This window comes from Salvelinus namaycush, chromosome 29 (assembly GCF_016432855.1).
Source record: "Salvelinus namaycush isolate Seneca chromosome 29, SaNama_1.0, whole genome shotgun sequence".
NCBI classification, from domain to species: Eukaryota; Metazoa; Chordata; class Actinopteri; order Salmoniformes; family Salmonidae; genus Salvelinus; species Salvelinus namaycush.
The window spans coordinates 15978168-15997057 of NC_052335.1; the positions used below are offsets into that span (position 1 = coordinate 15978168).

The window sequence follows — 18890 nt, forward strand, 5'->3', positions numbered from 1 at the left end:
TTGAGAGAATGTTCTATCATCATTATTGCTAAAATGAGAATTAATACCTATTGTAACTCTATAATTGATGCAGAAAAAGATCCATTAGTTATGTAAGCTAATTACTTACAGTATACAGTATAGCAAACCATTAGTTGGGCTCTTCTTTCTTGATAGGTTACATGAATGGCACATATTTAACATAATGATTGGGAGGGAGTGCATTAGAATTATGGAGCAGCGTTTGTGTGTGTGGGGAGGGGGGGGGGGGGGGGGGGGGGGGGGGGGTAGTGTGTGTGTGCCTACTCATATTACACATGAAAGTGTGTAATAAAGGTGTAAGTGTGTAATAAAGGTAATGCCACAATGACAACACTTCAACACAGTTTCGGTAAAAAGCCTCCATGATGAGGTTTAGGGATTCTTTTTTTGCCACAGAGGAAATCCCCTGTCAGAGCCTCAGCCGGTAAACAAGAAGTCAGAGCAGAGTGGGTCTGCCAGCAGGACAAAAGGCCTCCATTCAGCTGGCTCAACTACGAGAAACACACACACAGCCGCGCTTCATGAGCTATTTGTTATTGGAAAACTACTCGGACACTTTCAGTGTTCTGTGACACCACTTTGGTTCATTGACCTCATTTGGAGTAGTTATATGCTTAACTAGGCTACTGCTGTCTAACTGTTCTGTCTCACAGACTTTGTCTCAAGAAGAAACTATATTTCCTTAAATGTCTACACTTTCATTATCAGTCATGATTTGTTTAGTTATGAGATCAGGAAGCTTATATGTAGCTTGTTTATTTCCATACCTCTTTACTTTGTGACACAGAGAGTTTGGCTTTTAAAGTATTACTGTTGTATAAATTAATCAACAGAAATGGATTAACGAGCAAACCTTTACTGTATATTATACTGTATATTGACCCCCCTCACTCGTTCTCTCTCTTTCTCCCTCTCTTTCTCTCTCTCTCTCTTTACAGTGCATTCATAAAGTATTCAGACCCCTTCACTTTCTCCACATTTTGTTACATTACAGCCTTATTCTAAAATGGATTAAATAAAAACATTTCCTCAATCTACACACAATACCCCATAATGACAAAGGGAAAACATTTACCTTTTTTAGCAAAAAACTGAATATCTTATTTGTATAAGTATTCAGGCCCTTTGCTATGAGACTCGAAATTGAGCTCAGGTGCATCCTGTTTCCATCGGTCATCCTTGAGATGTTTCTACAACTTGATTGGAGTCCACCTGTGGTAAATTCAATTGATTGGACATGATTTGGAAAGGCACACACCTGTCTATATAAGGTCCCACAGTTGACAGTGCATGTCAGAGGAAAAGCCATGAGGTCGAAGGAATTGTCCGTAGACCTCTGATACAGGATTGTGTCGAAGTGCAGATCTGGGGAAGGGTACCAAAACATTTCTGCAGCATTGAACATCCCCAAGAACACAGTGGCCTACATCATTCTTAAATGGAAGAAGTTTGGAACCACCAAGGCTCTTCCTAGATTTGGCAATCAGGGGAGAAGAACCTGATGGTCACTCTGACAGAGCTCCAGAGTTCCTCTGTGGAACCTTCCAGAAGGACAACAATCTCTGCAGCACTCCACCAATCAGGCCTTTATGGTAGAGTGGCCAGACGGAAGCCACTCCTCAGCGAAAGGCATATTACAGCCCGCTAGGAGTTTGCCAAAAGGCACATAAAGGACTCTCAGACCATGAGAAACAAGATTCTCTGATTGAACTCTTTGGCCTGAATGCCAAGCGTCACGTCTGGAGGAAACCAGGGACCGCTCATCACCTGGACAATACCATTCCTACAGTGAAGCATAGAGGTGGCAGCATCATCTTGTGGGGATGTTTTTCAGCGGCAGGAACTGGGAGACTAGTCAGGATCGAGGGAAAGATGAACAGCGCAAAGTACAGAGAGATCCTTGATGATAACCTGCTCCAGAGCGCTCAGGACCTCAGACTGGGGTGAAGGTTCACCTTCCAACAGGTCTTTGAGTGGCCCAGCCAGAGCCTGGACTTGAACCCGATCGAATATCTCCAGAGAGACCTGAAAATAGCTGTGCTGCCATCCAAACTGACAGAGGTTGAGAGGATCTGCAGAGAAGAATGGGAGAAACTCCCCAAATACAGGTGTGCCAAGCTTGTTGCGTCATATTCAAGAAGACTCATGACTGTAATCGCTGTTAAAGGTCCATCAACAAAGCACTGAGTAAAGGGTCTGAATAATGATGTAAATTATATATTTTTATATATTTTTTAATACATTTGCAAAAATGTCTGAACCTGGTTATGGGGTATTGTGGGGTATTGTGTGTAGATCGATGAGGGGGGGGAAACAATTTAAGGCTGTAACGTAACAAAATATGGAAAAAGTGAAGGGGTCTGAATACTTTTTGAATACACCCTCATGGAGTCTGTTTCTAACCGTTTGAGGAGACCCATGCACATTTGTGGCCTGCTGGAGGTCATTTTGCAGGGCTCTGGCAGTGCTCCTCCTTGCACAAAGGCGGAGGTAGCGGTCCTGCTGCTGGGTTGTTGCCCTCCTACGGCCTCCTCCACGTCTCCTGATGTACTGGCCTGTCTCCTGGTAGCGCCTCCATGCTCTGGACACTACGCTGACAGACACAGCAAACCTTCTTGCCACAGCTCGCATTGATGTGCCATCCTGGATGAGCTGCACTACCTGAGCCACTTGTGTGGGTTGTAGACTCCGTCTCATGCTACCACTAGAGTGAAAGCACCGCCAGCATTCAAAAGTGACCAAAACATCAGCCAAGAAGCATAGGAACTGAGAAGTGGTCTGTGGTCACCACCTGCAGAACCACTCCTTTATTGGGGGTGTCTTGCTAATTGCCTATAATTTCCACCTTTTGTCTATTCCATTTGCACAACAGCATGTGAAATGTATTGTCAATCAGTGTTGCTTCCTAAGTGGACAGTTTGATTTCACAGAAGTGTGATTGACTTGGAGTTACATTGTGTTGTTTAAGTGTTCCCTTTATTTTTTTGAGCAGTATATATATATATATATATATATATATATATATATATATATATATATACACACAGTGCATTCAAAAAGATATAAGATATATATATATATCTTTTCCGGTAAGAACTCAGCCCCCCAAGCAAAGGTCAGATTGCCAAAGCATCTGGCACTTTCTTCTCCCCTGAAGTGTTTTTCTTACAATTACACACAGCCAGAAAAAAATAGAGCTCTTAAATCCAATTAATGAGAAGATAACCGTTTCTCCCTTGGGTCTTTGTGATGACACATTTAGTGATGCAAGGTTTTGTTTTCTCTAAAAGAGAAATACGGTATTGCCCAAGGCAACAGACACCTGCCGAGAACTGTTTTAGGTGTCATTTAACACTTTAATTGACCACGGCTTTCACTTTTACACATCACTATCTCTTCAAAAAGGAATTTCCATGGCAAAACCACAGTATGGTTACTGTATGTTTTAACTCAAGCTGCAACAAATTATTTTTCACTAATATCTGTCAGGTCTTTGAGTGTTATTATGACTGGATGTTTTCCCAGATGAAGCAAAGAGAGAAAGAGAGCGAGAAAGCAAGAGATAGAGAGGGGGGAGGCAGAAAGCAAGAAAGAGAAAGCAAGAGGGAGAGTGAGAAAGAGAGAAAGCAAGAGTGAGAAAGAATGTGAGGTGAATAGAAAGATAGAGCAACAGCAGAATTGGAGGCAGATGGTGTGACAGAAGACAGCGACACCCCTACTGTGCAAAATGCTGAGTGCCAGTCTGTGAAAGAAAGCCACACACAGCACCTTTTCTCTTCAAGCCCAATCTGTCTTTGCTGTGTTGCCCACTTATAGTGAGGGTCCTACTGGGAAAGTTATTGTAATTGAGCCACACCTACAGTATCAATCTACAACAACGATGTAATAGTAATGCAACTACAATCTAAAGTAATAGCAATGTAACTCACCTCAATAAAAGTATTGTGCTTCAACTGTTCAAGTTCTATGTGGGATTCAATGGCTTTGTTTGAAATCAGAGCCATTTTAGATAGTACATTTCTCTCTGAGGTGCTGAAACCCAGACTTTAGCATGTTGTAAATTACATTACAAGAAATAAAGAACGTGGACATCCTCCTCAATATCGGCAATTAAAAGCTATCCAACAGCCAGTATAAAACCAAAAGCAAAGATAAGACCTGGTTTCAACATTACGTTAGTATTGGCCCCTGCTGGACCAGAGGAACACAACAGGTATAACAACTAACATCCAGAAAAGAAGGCACAAACACATAAAAATATACATGTACAAGGAGAGGAAGAGATGTTAAGTAGCAAAACAGGTGAAAAGGCCTCCTGTTCCTCCCCTGCAGGGACACAGTTCCAGGAACATTTTCTCATAGCAACTATGGATTTAATGTCAGTAAAAGAGACAAAATGGCCCCCTGCTAACCGGATGAGAAACTCCAGCAGGCTTGTATCTAATATGCCCTAACCTTCTCATGACACAGCCCATCCCTGGGTCACGGTCTCTGGCTATTTTCAGGGAAGTGACAGCGGGTGGCGGTGGCCTTCTGGGGTGACACTCAGAGAAGGGGGGAGGGTCATGGGGACCAGGTGTGGTAAAAGGGACAAGTGGCTGTGATTTAATTTCAAAGGGTTTTAATCTGATAACCTGAAATGGCCAAACAGGAGCCTCATTGCCACTATTTCAGCAGTGAACGGCGGTGCGGTCGTACCGGCCTCTCTGATGAGACTAAATAGAGACAATGTTCCCATCACCACTGACTCACCAGCAGGTTACTATCCACACCGCTGCCAAATAAATAGAGGGATTTCAGGTTCTGACAGGAGGAAAGAAAGTCCCTTGAATGACATTTTCCTATGTATTATGTCCACCTATTGTGTTCTCAGAATGGTGCAGATAAAGGTAAAGAGATAGAAAGAGAAAACCCCTTCAGACTGTAGAGATGTGCTGCCAATTTAAATAATCCAGTGCGGTACATGATGTCAATTCCCCAGCATTCGCCAGAGTTGTGCCTACTGTTATCTTTTCTTGACAAAGGGGTGAGCCAGAGATGTACACTACCGTTCAAAAGTTTGGGGTCACTTAGAAATGTCCTTGTTTTTGATAGAAAAGCACATTTTTTGTCCATTAAAATAACATAAAATTGATCAGAAAGACAGTGTAGATATTGTTAATTTTGTAAATGACTATTGTAGCTGGAAACGGCTGATTTCTTATGGAGTATCTACATAGGCATACAGAGGCCCATTATCAGCAACCATCACTTCTGTGTTCCAATGGCACGCTGTGTTAGCTAATCCAAGTTTATTATTTTAAAGGCTAATTGATCATTAGAAAACCCTTTTGCAATTATGTTAGCACAGCTGAAAACTGTTGTTCTGATTAAAGAAGAAATAAAACTGGCCTTCTTTAGACTAGTTGAGTATCTGGAGCATCAGCATTTGTGGGTTCGATTACAGGCTGAAAATTGCCCGAAACAAAGACCTTTCTTCTGAAACTCGTCAGTCTATTCTTGTTCTGAGAAATTATGGCTATTCCATGCGAGAAATTGCCAAGAAACTGAAGATCTCGTACAACGCTGTGTACTACTCCCCTCACAGAACAGCGTAAACTGGATCTAACCAGAATAGAAAGAGAAGTGGGAGGCCCCGGTACACAACTGAGTAAGAGGACAAGTACATTAGAGTGTCTAGTTTGAGAAACAGACGCCTCAAAGAAGGTCAGCGTCCCGGAGTCGCCTCTTCACTGTTGACGTTGAGACTGGTGTTTTGCGGGTACTATTTAATGACGCTGCCAGTTGAGCACTTGTGAGGCATCTGTTTCTCAAACTAGACAAACAAAACATAGATAATACACAACAGATCAATGTATGTGATGTAACAGATTTATTTGCATATCAGATTTCCACTTGTAAAAGTGTTGCACTAGAAAACTTTTGGGGTATAACAGTGTCATTTTCTTAGCTGTTACAGTACAGTGTCAATGGGGGACATACTATTACTGGGAAAAAATCAATTTGACTGGCAAAAAAATCCATAGAAACCGAGCTCTAATTGCTACAACAATACATTTGTTTTATATAATCAAATGTGTCACAGAAGCAAAGAACAGGATCCCTGTGATTTTTCAACATAGTGTGGACAGCAAAATACAGTATTGCACTTCAGTTCATGGACAAGTATCAGGACACATGATTTCCACCTTGACCACATGTCATACAACTACCTAATTCTGGCCATTGCACATTGCATTGTTCAAAATAGTTTTACATATCAGCTGTAGTTCTAGCATGCAAGTACTGTTAGACATCAGATACTGGCCAATGTTAATTCAAGTCTAAACAACGTAGGTTAGCTGACATGACAGCAATATCAAATCAAAACAATATTCAACAAAATACGAAAATGCTGTATCAGTGCAAAGAACGGAATTGGAACATAAACAAGTCTATTTGAACTCACCTAAGACAATTTCATGGTTTGTAAATTGCAATAGAGAAGAACTACTGTGACACAATCAATATAACTATTATTTGCTCACTTTGTGCTTTTTGAACCATGTATAGTAGAGCATGGTGGTTGCACAAACTCTCATTTGAACCTGTTTGTTAGTCCAGGAGTTGGGGTCTGTGCAGCTGCTGCTGCCCCTTAAAAAAAAACATTTTCAAAACAGAAGAAATCTGACCAGAGCAGATAAAGCCATACCACCTCAATTCACCTTCATGGAGAGAGGAAGGAGGAAGGACAAAGGTCTTGTTGTGTCCTAGAACATCTGGATCATAGACTCCCTGGCCTTGCCCACTCCAACCCATTTGACTGGAAAGATAAAAAGTTGATTAAGAGCTATTGAAAAATGTTTCCGTATTGATTTATTGAATTTTAAAATAACATGTAAGTCCTGCATTTGGAATAGAATACTTACTGGGTACACCAACATGGTTCTCCACAAAGCGAATGTAGTTCTGGGCTTTGACTGGCAAATCTTCCCACTTCCTACAGGCTGAGGTGTCACTCTTCCAGCCAGGCAGTTTCTCATACTCCACCTCCACTTTCTGCAGGACGTCCATGTTAGCTGAGGGGACATGGGTCATACAGAATATAGAGAAAGGTTTTGTGTTAACAATTTCCAAATGAATCTTATAACGCCAACATCATCTTCTTTGTTTGATTCACCACGTATACATGTATGAAGAGAATATGTACACTTGCAGTCAGTCTCACCTGGGAAATAGGGAATCTTTTTGCCCTTGAGTTTATAAGACACTCCCACTTTGATTTCATCCATCACATCAAGGATATCAAGTTTGGTTAATGCAAACCTGTTATTGAAAAAAACACGGTACAAATTTAACATATATCTCTAATCTCTTGTCAACCCCTAATTAAATAAAGGTTAAATAATTATAATTTTTTTAAATTAAAAAATGGCATCTAAGCTAAAAGTTCCCAATAAGATCCACTAGGTGGCAAAGTAGCCCAACTTTTCTATTAAAAATACAGGACTGCACAACTGTAGGGCAGGGCAAACCCTGCAGTGAAACTCACGCCGTGAAGCCGTTTATCATGTTGGCGTAACGCAGGATGACCAGATCCAGCCAACCACAACGTCGTTTCCTCCCTGTGGTCACGCCCACCTCATGGCCCCGCGTCTGCAGCAGCTCCCCAACCTCCTGTAAGGACGGATGACAGCAGAGAAGCTGGTCTGAGCAATCAGACCTTCAACTACTCTATTCTGTGTAGACTTGACTACTTCGAGTTGAATTCTAACATCATGTTCTACAAAATAGATCTCCTCTAATTTGTATTTAATGTATCATGTTTGGGGTTCGACTCACATTGAGTTGTTCTGTGGGGAACGCCCCGATGCCCACCCTAGTGGTGTAGGCCTTCACCACCCCGTACACATCACCAATGTTCAGAGGGGGGATGCCCAGTCCTGTACACACACCACCCACGGTGCAGTTTGATGATGTCACAAATGGGTATGTACCTGGGAGACGAGCGCAAGATTTTAAAGGAATGCATTTGTGATAGCCTCCTGGATATGCACCAGACCCAGAACTATTGGGCAATGTCTACTTTTGAAATGTCCTTATTCCATTATAATGACTATATGTGGTGTCAACAGGTGTAAACAAGGACCGTGTAGACCCAAACACAAACCTACTCTAAGGATACATACCATGCCTATGTACATACCATGATTCTCGGGCCAACAGTGCTTACTCATATTCATGCGTCTATACCCGCCTCGTACGGTCAGCCATAGGGGAGTATAGTATTTCCTTACCAAAGTCAATGTCAAGCAGGGCAGCGTTCGCGCCCTCCACCAGAATCTTCTTAGGGGGTCCATTAATAGCGTCGTACATGAAATAGACACCGTCTCGCACCATGGGTCTTATCCGCTCAGCATACTCCTAAAAGGTTAGACAGGGTGCATAGGTGAGATTTGTTCCTACTGTATGGATCGATGGATCATGAGAGCAGAGCTACTGTAATTGTAATCTGCTTCTCCGATGCTAAATTTAGACATCACCCCATGATGTGGTGATGATGATTATGATGAGTTAGGAGTATGCCCAATTCAGACAGACTTTTTCTACTAGCTGAGGGGGGTTGTTTACCCCATCGCCATGTCAACACATAGTGTACACAAACAAACACGTAAAAAAGCGCACCTCATGAAACTCACCTTTAATTTCTTCAGCTGACCTTCAACATCTACCACCAGTGTGGGGAACATGGCCTGGTACTGCTGAGCAAGATTCTTGAATCTAGGACCAAGCCACCATCAGAAGAACATGAATATACTGTTATTTTCATAATAAATGTTCCTATTGTCCAGAGAGCCAAATGCCAACTGGTACTCCCCATAACCTTACCTTGTAGAAAACTCTTTGAAATCATCTAGGAGGTCACAGATACGCAGCCCTGTACGTGACGCTTTGCTTGAGTATGTCGGTCCGATGCCTTTCTTTGTGGTTCCAATACTGTATGAAGTAAATGTTGAATTATAACACTAGAATTGAGGAAAATAATATTTCAACACTACAGGAATGCTAATAAAACACTTAATCTGGTAACACTTTACTTAAAGTCTGCAGGTAATGCTTAATAAGACATTACAAGCATTGTATGCCTTTGTAATGAATCATAAATCATGACAAGTCTTACAATGCATTATTCAATGGTGTCATGTAAGTACTAATTATGTTTATTTTCTGGGATATCTGCACTTTACTTTACTATTTATATTTTTGACAACTTTTACTGCACTACATTCCTAAAGAAAATAATGTACTTTTTACTTCATACATTTTCCCTGACACCCAAAAGTACTCGTTACATTGTTCATGCTTAGCAGTATAGAAAATTGGTCCAATTCAAGCACTTATCAAGAGAACATCCCTGCTCATCCCTACTGTCTCTGATCTGGCGGATTCACTAAACACAAATGTTTCGTTTGTAAATTATGCCTGAGTGTTGGAGTGTTCCCCTGGATATACGTAAATTAAAAAATATATATAATAATTACTTAATATAAGGAATTTTAAATGATTTATACTTTTACTTTTGATACCTACAGTAAGTATAGTTCAGCAATTACATTTACTTTTGATACTTACGTACTGTATATTCAAAACCAAATACTTTTAGACTTTTACTCAAGTAGTATTTTATTGGCTGACTTTCACTTTTACTTGAGTCATTTTCTGTTAAGGTATCTTAACTTTACTCAAGTAATGCAATTGGGTACTTTTTCCACCACTGGCATAATTGTAACGGGTGTCTAGATCTTCCTCCTCGGACGAGGAGAGGAGAGAAGGATCGGAGGACCAAAATGCAGCGGGTTGTGAATACATAATGATTTATTAAAGTAAACGACGAAACACGAAAACAAACACTTGGAAGGATTACAAAATAACAAAAAACGAACGTAGACTGACCTAAACCATGAGAACTTACATATAACACGAAGAACGTAGGAACAGGTACAGACTATAACAAACGAACGAACAAACAAACGCTACAGTCCCGTGTGGTGCGCAGACACAGACACGGAAGACAATCACCCACAAACAAACAGTGTGAACAGCCAACCTATATATGGTTCTCAATCAGATGAAACGTCAAACACCTGTCTCTGATTGAGAACCATATAAGGCTGATTACAAGTGACCTAAACATAGAAACACAAAACATAGAATGCCCACCCCAACTCACGCCCTGACCAACTAAACACATACAAAAATAACATAAAACAGGTCAGGAACGTGACAATAATGAATGAATCTCAATGCATTACAGCTGCAGGCTTTAGTAGTGTATGAATCTCAATGCATTACAGCTGCAGGCTTTAGTAGTGTTGTTTGAGCCCTGAAGAAGAAGGTGTAATTTACTGTTCTTACTTTTTCCCGTCCTGTGCTTGTCTCTGTACCTCCTGGAGCCCGTCGACTGCCTGGTGGAAGTCAAACACTGTCCAAAGGGTAAACAGGTTATTTCACGCCATGGACACATAAACACAACAACAGAACATGTCATTGGAACATGTAAGCAACATGAGAGACTATGGGATAAATGTATCTCCATGTTCTATAATTATCTGCAACAACTGTTGACAAACTGCTGTCACAACACCAACGACATGAAGTACAAACATATACATCAATTAGCAATTGATTTGCGAACAATCAGCAATAATCACATCCGTTACTGTGCTTGTTCGTCTGATTAAAGTGCTATCTGAACTACATGTCCTTTGCCCTCTCTTTTAAATGCAGCTGTTTTCCCATGAGACAGTTAGTTACCAATGTGGGCCCTGTCTGAGATGATCAGTCTCTTCTCCCAGTCTTTAAGGCCTGTGGGAAGGAAACATAAAACAGTTAGGCAAAAACACTCTGTCCTCTCATCTGCTGACTGCTGTTCCTTTCTAAAGAGATGATCAATGTGAACATTCTAAGACAAACTATAGGCTAATTACTCCACTTAACATTGACACCTGAATCTTCCAACCTTTCTTTTCATTTTTTTCCGCTTCTTCTAACAAGCCTGGCAGATGAATGACCACACCGTTGCCTGCAGAGACAGAAGGGATGTTTTGTGTAAAAATAGATGCGATTTGATATGATTTTCATATACAGTACCAGTCAAAAGTTTGGACACACCTACTCATTGCAGGGTTTTTCTTTATTTTGACAATTTTCTACATTGTAGAATAATAGTGAAGACATCAAAACTATGAAATAACACACACGGAATCATGTAGTAACCAACATTTTTTATTTTATATTTGAGATTCTTCAAAGTAGCCCCCCTTTGCCTGGATGACAGCTTTGCACACTCTTGGCATTCTCTCAACCAGCTTCATGAGGTAGTTGCCTGGAATGCATTTCAATTAACAGGTGTGCCTTGTTAAAAGTTAATTTGTGGATTTTTTCCCCTTCTTAATGCGTTTGAGCCAATCAGTTGTGTTGTGACAAGATAAGGGTGGTATACAGAAGATAGCCCTATTTGGTAAAAGACCAAGTCCATATTATGGCAAGAACAGCTCAAATAAGCAAAGAGAAACGACAGTCCATCATTACTTTAAGACATGAAGGTCAGCCAATACGGAAAATGTCAAGAACTTTTAAAGTTTCTTCAAGTGCAGTTGCAAAAATCATCAAGCGCTATGATGAAATTGGCTCTCATGAGGACCACCACAGGAAAGGAAGACCAAATAAATACTTAACAGAGTCTCAACATCAACTGTTCAGAGGAGACTGCGTGAATCTGGCCTTCATGGTCGAATTGCGGCAAAGAAACAACTACTAAAGGACACCAATAATAAGAAGAGACTTGCTTGGGCCAAGAAACACGAGCAATGGACATTTGACTGGTTGAAATCTGTCTTTTGGTCTGATTTCAAATTTGAGATTTTTGGTTGCAACTGCTGTGTCTTTGTGAGACGCAGAGTAGGTGAATGGATGATCTCCGCATGTGTGGTTCCCACCGTGAAGCATGGAGGAGGAGGTGTGATGTTGCTTTGCCGGTGACACTATCTGGGATTTATTTAGAATTCAAGGCACACTTAACCAGCATGGCTACCACAGCATTCTGCAGCAATACGCCATCCCATCTGGTTTGCGCTTATTGGGAATATCATTTGTTTTCAACAGGACAATGACCCAACATAACTCCAGGCTGTGTAAGGGCAATTTACCAAGAAGGAGAGTGATGGAGTGCTGTATCAGATAACCTGGCCTACACAATCACCCGACCCCAACCCAATTGTGATGGTTTGGGATGAGTTGGACCACAGAGTGAAGGAAGAGCATCCAAAAAGTGCTCAGCATATGTGGGAACTCCTTCAAGACTGTTAGAAAAGCATTCCAGGTGAAGCTGGTTAAGAGAATGCCAAGAGTGTGCAAAGCTGTCATCATGACAAAGGGTGGCTATATTCAAGAATCTGAAATATAAAATATATTTTGATTTGTTTAACACTTTTTTGGTTACCACATGATTCCATATGTGTTATTTCATAGTTTTGATGTCTTCACTATTATGTAGAAATGTAGAAATTGAATGAGTAGGTGTGTCCAAACTTTTGACTGGTACTGAATGATTTGACAGTAGGCCTACATCTTACTGGCAAACCAAAGAGCAGATTGACTGGTCAGGGTGAACAGTGGCAAACTGCTGGTGATAGGGAATAGAAATGTACACACCGATCACAGAAACAGCTTTGGAGTTGATGATCCCACTGGGGAGGAGGTGGAAGTCATATTCCTTCCCATCCACGACCACCGTGTGACCTGCGTTGTTACCGCCCTGTGGTCCGAAAAACAAGAAGAACAGAGAGGGCACTCAGGAATGCAACAAACGTATGGGTTATCTTATCTCATCCAACAAGTCTCCCCTATCTAGGCCATCCCCTCCTCCCCTAATCCCCTCTTCTCTGTTCCAGCCCCCCTGCCTGCAGATACACAAGACTGACTAGTCACTCTATAACATGCCAAGGGGGGAGGGGTGCCTGGGGAAATATTTTTCCCCAGAGCAAACTAACCGGCAGTCTGCAGAACTAGACTAGTAGCTATTTTAGCAGCAGCAACGATCGGGACAAGGTGACACGACACCCCCACACACACGTACTCCATGTAGTCTGGGATATGGGGATTGGAGTGCAGTCTGCCCTTCTCATGTATCCATGCTTCCCCAGGCATGTGACTCCTCTTTATCCCCTAGGCTGGCAGGCACACTGGAGAAATGGGGGCATCCCAAACTGACACTCAAATCAAATCAAATTTTATTGGTCAGATACACATGTTTAGCAGATGTTATTGCGGGTGTAGCGAAATGCTTGTGTTTCTAGCTCCAACAGTGCAGTAATATTCAGCAAGTAATATCTAACAATTTCACAACAATACACACAATTTGAAGCATCTTTGTTTGAGGACTTTAAACGTTACATATAAGGACCTTGCATCATTGTCCTAAATGTTATGTGTACAGTATGTTGTTACTTCCAGTATCCCCTCTGCAGCTGTATTTCAATCCTGTCTTTCTGCAGGAACCCCTCTTACGTCTCCACCAGTGGGATCACAGATTTATGCTGTCAGGTTTACCAATACCAGTCGCAATCCCTTCCTTCGGCAATGACAAAGAGGAAACTAAATGTGCTAATGTTAACACGTGTAACACCTCTGCCAATTACAGTAAATAAACATTAAGACATCTGTCATCAGCAGAAGCTTACTATAAATACACTCTGCCATATTTGTAAGGCTACTTTCCAACAAAGACTAGTGTTGATTTGTCAGTCAAAGGACCAGAATGTTCTTGATTTAAATGATTTCCACCGGAGCACTGAAAATGAATAGGGAGTGAACAACGTGAGGCTAGTATGAAAGAATGAATCTAGAAAAATACTTACGTTAGTGAAACATGCCAACAAAAGTTCAGAGATTAAACACCATTTGGCCATATTCAATAACATCATTCATTACATTATCCACGAAAACAGCCTTATCTACACAGACAACTCAGAATGATAGCATTGAGTGACCTTAGGACACTGCTGGCCATTGTCACTGCCAAACACTCTCAATTAGGATAACTGAACACCACTCTTCAAAAATGCCATGGTTTTGAATACTGGATAGAAAATATTTTGGCGTCCAATTTATGGAGATTTTGGAGCGACGGCGCGAGCAATAACATAACCATGTCTCTTGTGTATCTCTGACTTCTAGTTTTGTGTTGTCTCTGGACAAAGTGGTCACTTAACGTCCCAAGCATCTCAAGAGAGTCAAGATAAATTTGGATGAAATGCCAGGGGAAAACACTGTATTTTTCCACTGCAGCAACTTTTTGGTGACCAAATGGTAAAAATGCTGAAGCTGCTAAAATTGTTTCCTGATTTGAACATATTTTCTCAAAACATTCCAAAGACCCCAGTGTTAATCAGAGAACACAGACGAAAGCCAACATGTCTCTGTCACTTTGCATAACTATTAAATTCCCTTGGGTGACATCGGTGTCAGAAGTAGGAGAGATACAGTGTGTATACTGTCCACGTCAGTGGGGCCAGAGTTGCATAATGGAATGCATTATAAGCTGTATCCCAAAGAAAGGGGTCAGGAGCCACTGACATGATGGGTGCAAACTGTCAAAGGCTTGTGATCCATTTGCAAAGGGATGCGCTGACAGGGGGACTAACAAGGGTCCAAATCCCAGAAACCACACGGTCACCCTAATTGGTTGCAATATGTTGACAGGAGCCTTTCCAATAAATAAGTAATGTATCCCCTTCAGTCAGGACCGTTTCTAGCTTTTTGGGAGCCCTAAGCAAGATTTGCCCCCCCCCCACACCCACCTCGCAGGCAAAACATTTTAGTGGTCCCCCTCTTGGCAGTTAATGTCCTGCAATTCTACACATTTTACCATGGGGCATAGATAATATTATCCAGATGTAAAGCACATTTTCTGCAATTATACATGGGGAACAGAGAAGATTTAGCCATTTTAAAGCTAATTCCCTTAAATTTTACACATTTTACTATGGGGTTGAGAGAAAAATGTGCAGTTTTAAAGTTAAATTCCAGCAATTCTACAAATGTTCCAAGGGATGGAGAAAACAATTTGCATTTTGCTATAATTACAAGGTTCAGATAGCTGGCAAACTTACCTAGCAATCTATAAAGTGTGAGCTGACGGGCTCAGTGGCAGCCCGTCCATTAGAGCGTTAGGGGCGGTGCCTCACTATTTAAAAAAAATGTACAGTACCAGAGAAAAGTATGGACACACCTACTCATTGCAGGGTTTTTCTTTATTTTTACTATTTTCTACATTGTAGAATAATAGTGAAGACATCAAAACTATGAAATAACACATATGGAATCCCGTAATAACCAAAAAAGTGTTAAACAAATCAAAATATATTTTATTTTTGAGATTCTTCTAAGTAGCCACCCTTTGCCTTGCTGACAGCTTTGCACACTCTTGGCATTCTCTCAACAAGCGTCATGAGGTAGTCACCTGGAATGCATTTAAATTAAAAGGTGTGCCTTGTTAAAAGTTCATTTGTGGAATGCCTCTCCTTCTTAATGCGTTTGAGCCAATCAGTTGTGTTGTGACAAGGTAGGGGTGGTATACAGAAGATAGCCCTATTTGGTAAAATACCAAGTCCCTATTATGGAAAGAACAGCTCAAATAAGCAAAGAGAAACATTACTTTAAGACATGAAGGTCAATCAATGAGGAAAATTTCAAGAACTTTGAAAGTTTAAGTGCAGTCGCAAAAACCATCAAGTGATATGATGAAACTGGCTCTCATGAGTACCGACAACACAAAAGAAATACCCAGAGTTACCTCTGCTGCACAGGATAAGCTCATTAGAGTTAACTGCACCTCAGATTGCAGACCAAATAAATGCTTCACAGAGTTCAAGTAACAGACACATCTCAACATCAACTGTTCAGAGGAGACCGCATGAATCAGGCCTTCATGGTCGAATTGCTGCAAAGAAACCACTACTAAAGGACACCAATAATAAGAAGAGACTTGCTTGGGCCAAGAAACACGAGCAATGGACATTAGACCGGTGGAAATCTGTCCTTCGGTCTGATGAGTCCAAATTTTAGATTTTTGGTTCCAACCGCCGTGTCTTTGTGAGACGCAGAGTAAGTGAAAGGATGATCTCCGCATGTATAGTTCCCAATGTGAAGCATGGAGGAGGAGGTGTGATGGTGTGTGGGTGTTTTGCTGGTGACACTGTTTATGCCTTGAATTCTAAATAAGTCACACTTAACCATCATGGCTACCACAGCATTCTGCAGCGATACGCCATCACATCTGGTTTGCGCTTCATGGGACTATCATTTGTTTTTCAACAGGACAATGACCCAACATACCTCCAGGCTGAGTAAGGGATATTTTACCAAGAAGGAGAGTGATGGAGTGCTGCATCAGATGACCTGGCCTTCACAATCACCCGACCTCAACCCAATTGAGATTTTTTGGGATGAGTTGGACCGCAGAGTGAAGGAAGAGCATCCAACAAATGCTCAGCATATGTGGGAAGTCCATTAAGACTGTTGGAAAAGCATTTTTACAGGTGAAGCTGGTTGAGAGAATGCCAAGAATGTGTGCAAAGCTGTCATCAAGACAAAGGGTGGCTACTTTGAAGAATGTCAAAAATTGTAACGTTCGTCTTGTGGTGCATGAACGGACCAAGGCGCAGCAGGTGAGGAATACATACTAATTTATTGAATGAAAGACGAAAACACTGACAAAACACTAGAACAAACTACAAAACAATAAACGAAGGCAACAGACCTGAAACAAACGAACTTACATATAGACGAAGAACGCACGAACAGGAACAGACTACCTAAAACGAACGAACAAACGAAACAGTCCCATGTGGTATACACTGACACAGGAACAATCACCCACAAACAAACAGTGAGAACAACCTACCTTAATATGGCTCTCAATCAGAGGAAACGACACACACCTGCCTCTAATTGAGAACCATACCAGGCCACACATTAACCCAACATAGAAAACACATAACATAGACTACCCACCCCAACTCACGCCCTGACCAACTAAACACATACAAAACAACAGAAAACAGGTCAGGAACGTGACAAAAATAAAATATATTTTGATTTGTTTAACACTTTTTTGGTTTCTATGTGATTCCATATGTGTTATTTCATAGTATTGATGTCTTCACAATTATTCTACAATGTAGGAAATAGTAATGGTCGTTTTGTTAGATAAAATCCTTCTTTATATCCCAAAAAGTCTGTTTAGTTGGTGCCACTGTAACAGTATAACTTTACGTCCGTCCCCTCGCGCGAACCAGGGACCCTCTGCACACATCAACAACAGTCACCCACGAAGCGTCGTTACCCATCGCTCCACAAAAGCCGTGGCCCTTGCAGAACAAGGGGAACCACTACTTCAAGGTCTCAAAGCGAGTGACGTAACCGATTGAAACGCTATTAGCGCGCACCACCGCTTACTAGCTAGCCATTTCACATCCGTTACACCACCGATTTCAGTAATCCACTCGTTCAACATGCAACGGAATCCAAAAAGCTACCGCTAAAGCGCTTTGTTAAAACAAAGTTTCTATTTAATCCTCAGGTACCCTAAAATGTAATTAAACTATAATATTTCATACGGAAAGAAGTATGTTGAATAGAAAAGTAAAATTGGCAAGTGCGCGCCCACAGACTGATTTCCAACTGTGACTCCTTGTACCAAAACTCAAAATTCTTCGCCCGAAACCTTGAACAAAGACTTGACATCTAGTGGAAGCCTTAGTAATTGCAATCTGGAAGCTGGAATTGCATTTTACCCATAGCTTTTCTTTGAAAGAGCATGGGATCTCAACAAAAAAAATCTGGTTTGTTTTTCTTTGGAATTTCGGCTACCATATCAATTGTGTTATAGTCTCATGCATTATTTTAACATTTCTACAAACTTCAAAGTATTTTCTATCCAATGGTACCAATTATATGCATATCATGGCTGGTCCTGAGTAACAGGCAGTTTACTTTGGTCACGTCAGTCAGGCAGAAATTCTGAAAAAAGGACCCTAGCACATAAGCACATAAAAAGAGCTCCTAACTCCTGTTGAGCCGGGTTCATGTTACAACAGACGGGTATTTCCTTGAATAAACACAGGGTCTTTCAACCCAACATTTCACGGTGCTGCGTTGAAATAGTTAATGCCCAATCTGCTTTCTCTCATGCGCCTGGAAACAAAGTTAACGTTAAGGCACTATGAATCAATAGATACAGTTTTCACAATGGCACCTACTTTACACTGACTGACATTGCATAGAGTTGCACAGCGGAGCAGCTGGAATTGTTAACAGGTGCGTAAAACAATGTGTCCAAATAAACATAAAGGTCTTGCAAGTGCAAACTTCTCAAATAAAGAAAAACGCAGACACATAAAACAATGAGTACATATCTTTATGTATTTTTGTTTCCTCACCTGGCATCTGCAAATGATGTCCGACTCTGTCGCCAACAAGTCGACCACTTTTCCCTTCCCTTCATCGCCCCATTGTGCACCAAGTACAACTGTCACCTTGTTCCCCTTGTCGTTTCGAGGTCGCTTCCCCCCTGTGCCAGGGTTTGTATAACAACTTTTGTGAGACATATTTATCCTGACAACTCGTATGTGATGAGAGAAATGTCCCCTCAGTGCTCAAGAAGAGTCTGGTCTAACCAAAAACGGGTTTGCCGCCTGATGTCGAGGGGGCACACCAACCGTAGTCTAGACTGCACATGATCTCGTGTCTATATTTACAGTCAGACCCTTATCAGTTGTTCAAGACTACCACGAAAGCGAGAGCCAATGAGAATTCATAGTGTAGGC

General features: G+C 41.3%; 1 protein-coding gene across 1 annotated transcript; it reads right to left on the reverse strand.

The window, feature by feature from the left end:
• Positions 1–5878: 5878 nt before the first annotated feature.
• LOC120024438 (adenylosuccinate synthetase isozyme 1 A) lies at positions 5879–18820 on the reverse strand. The gene is made up of 13 exons (XM_038968677.1): positions 18504–18820; positions 12715–12817; positions 11021–11083; positions 10816–10866; positions 10417–10483; positions 8890–8997; positions 8700–8781; positions 8298–8424; positions 7843–7997; positions 7553–7677; positions 7229–7326; positions 6930–7079; positions 5879–6823 (listed from the first exon to the last, which is right to left on the reverse strand). Exons 1-13 carry the CDS (start codon positions 18669–18671, stop codon positions 6771–6773), a joined length of 1350 nt encoding a protein of 449 aa, XP_038824605.1. The 5' UTR covers positions 18672–18820; the 3' UTR covers positions 5879–6770.
• Positions 18821–18890: the final 70 nt, after the last annotated feature.

Coding starts and splice junctions, on each gene's coding strand:
- LOC120024438 (XM_038968677.1), bottom strand. CDS start 18,671: ATGTCTCACAAAAGTTGTTATACAAACCCTGGCACAGGGGGGAAGCGA. Junction 12,818..18,503: donor ACATCATTTGCAGATGCCAG/GTGAGGAAACAA, acceptor TTCGGACCACAG/GGCGGTAACAACGCAGGTCA. Junction 8,425..8,699: donor GTCAGCTGAAGAAATTAAAG/GTGAGTTTCATG, acceptor CTAACCTTTTAG/GAGTATGCTGAGCGGATAAG.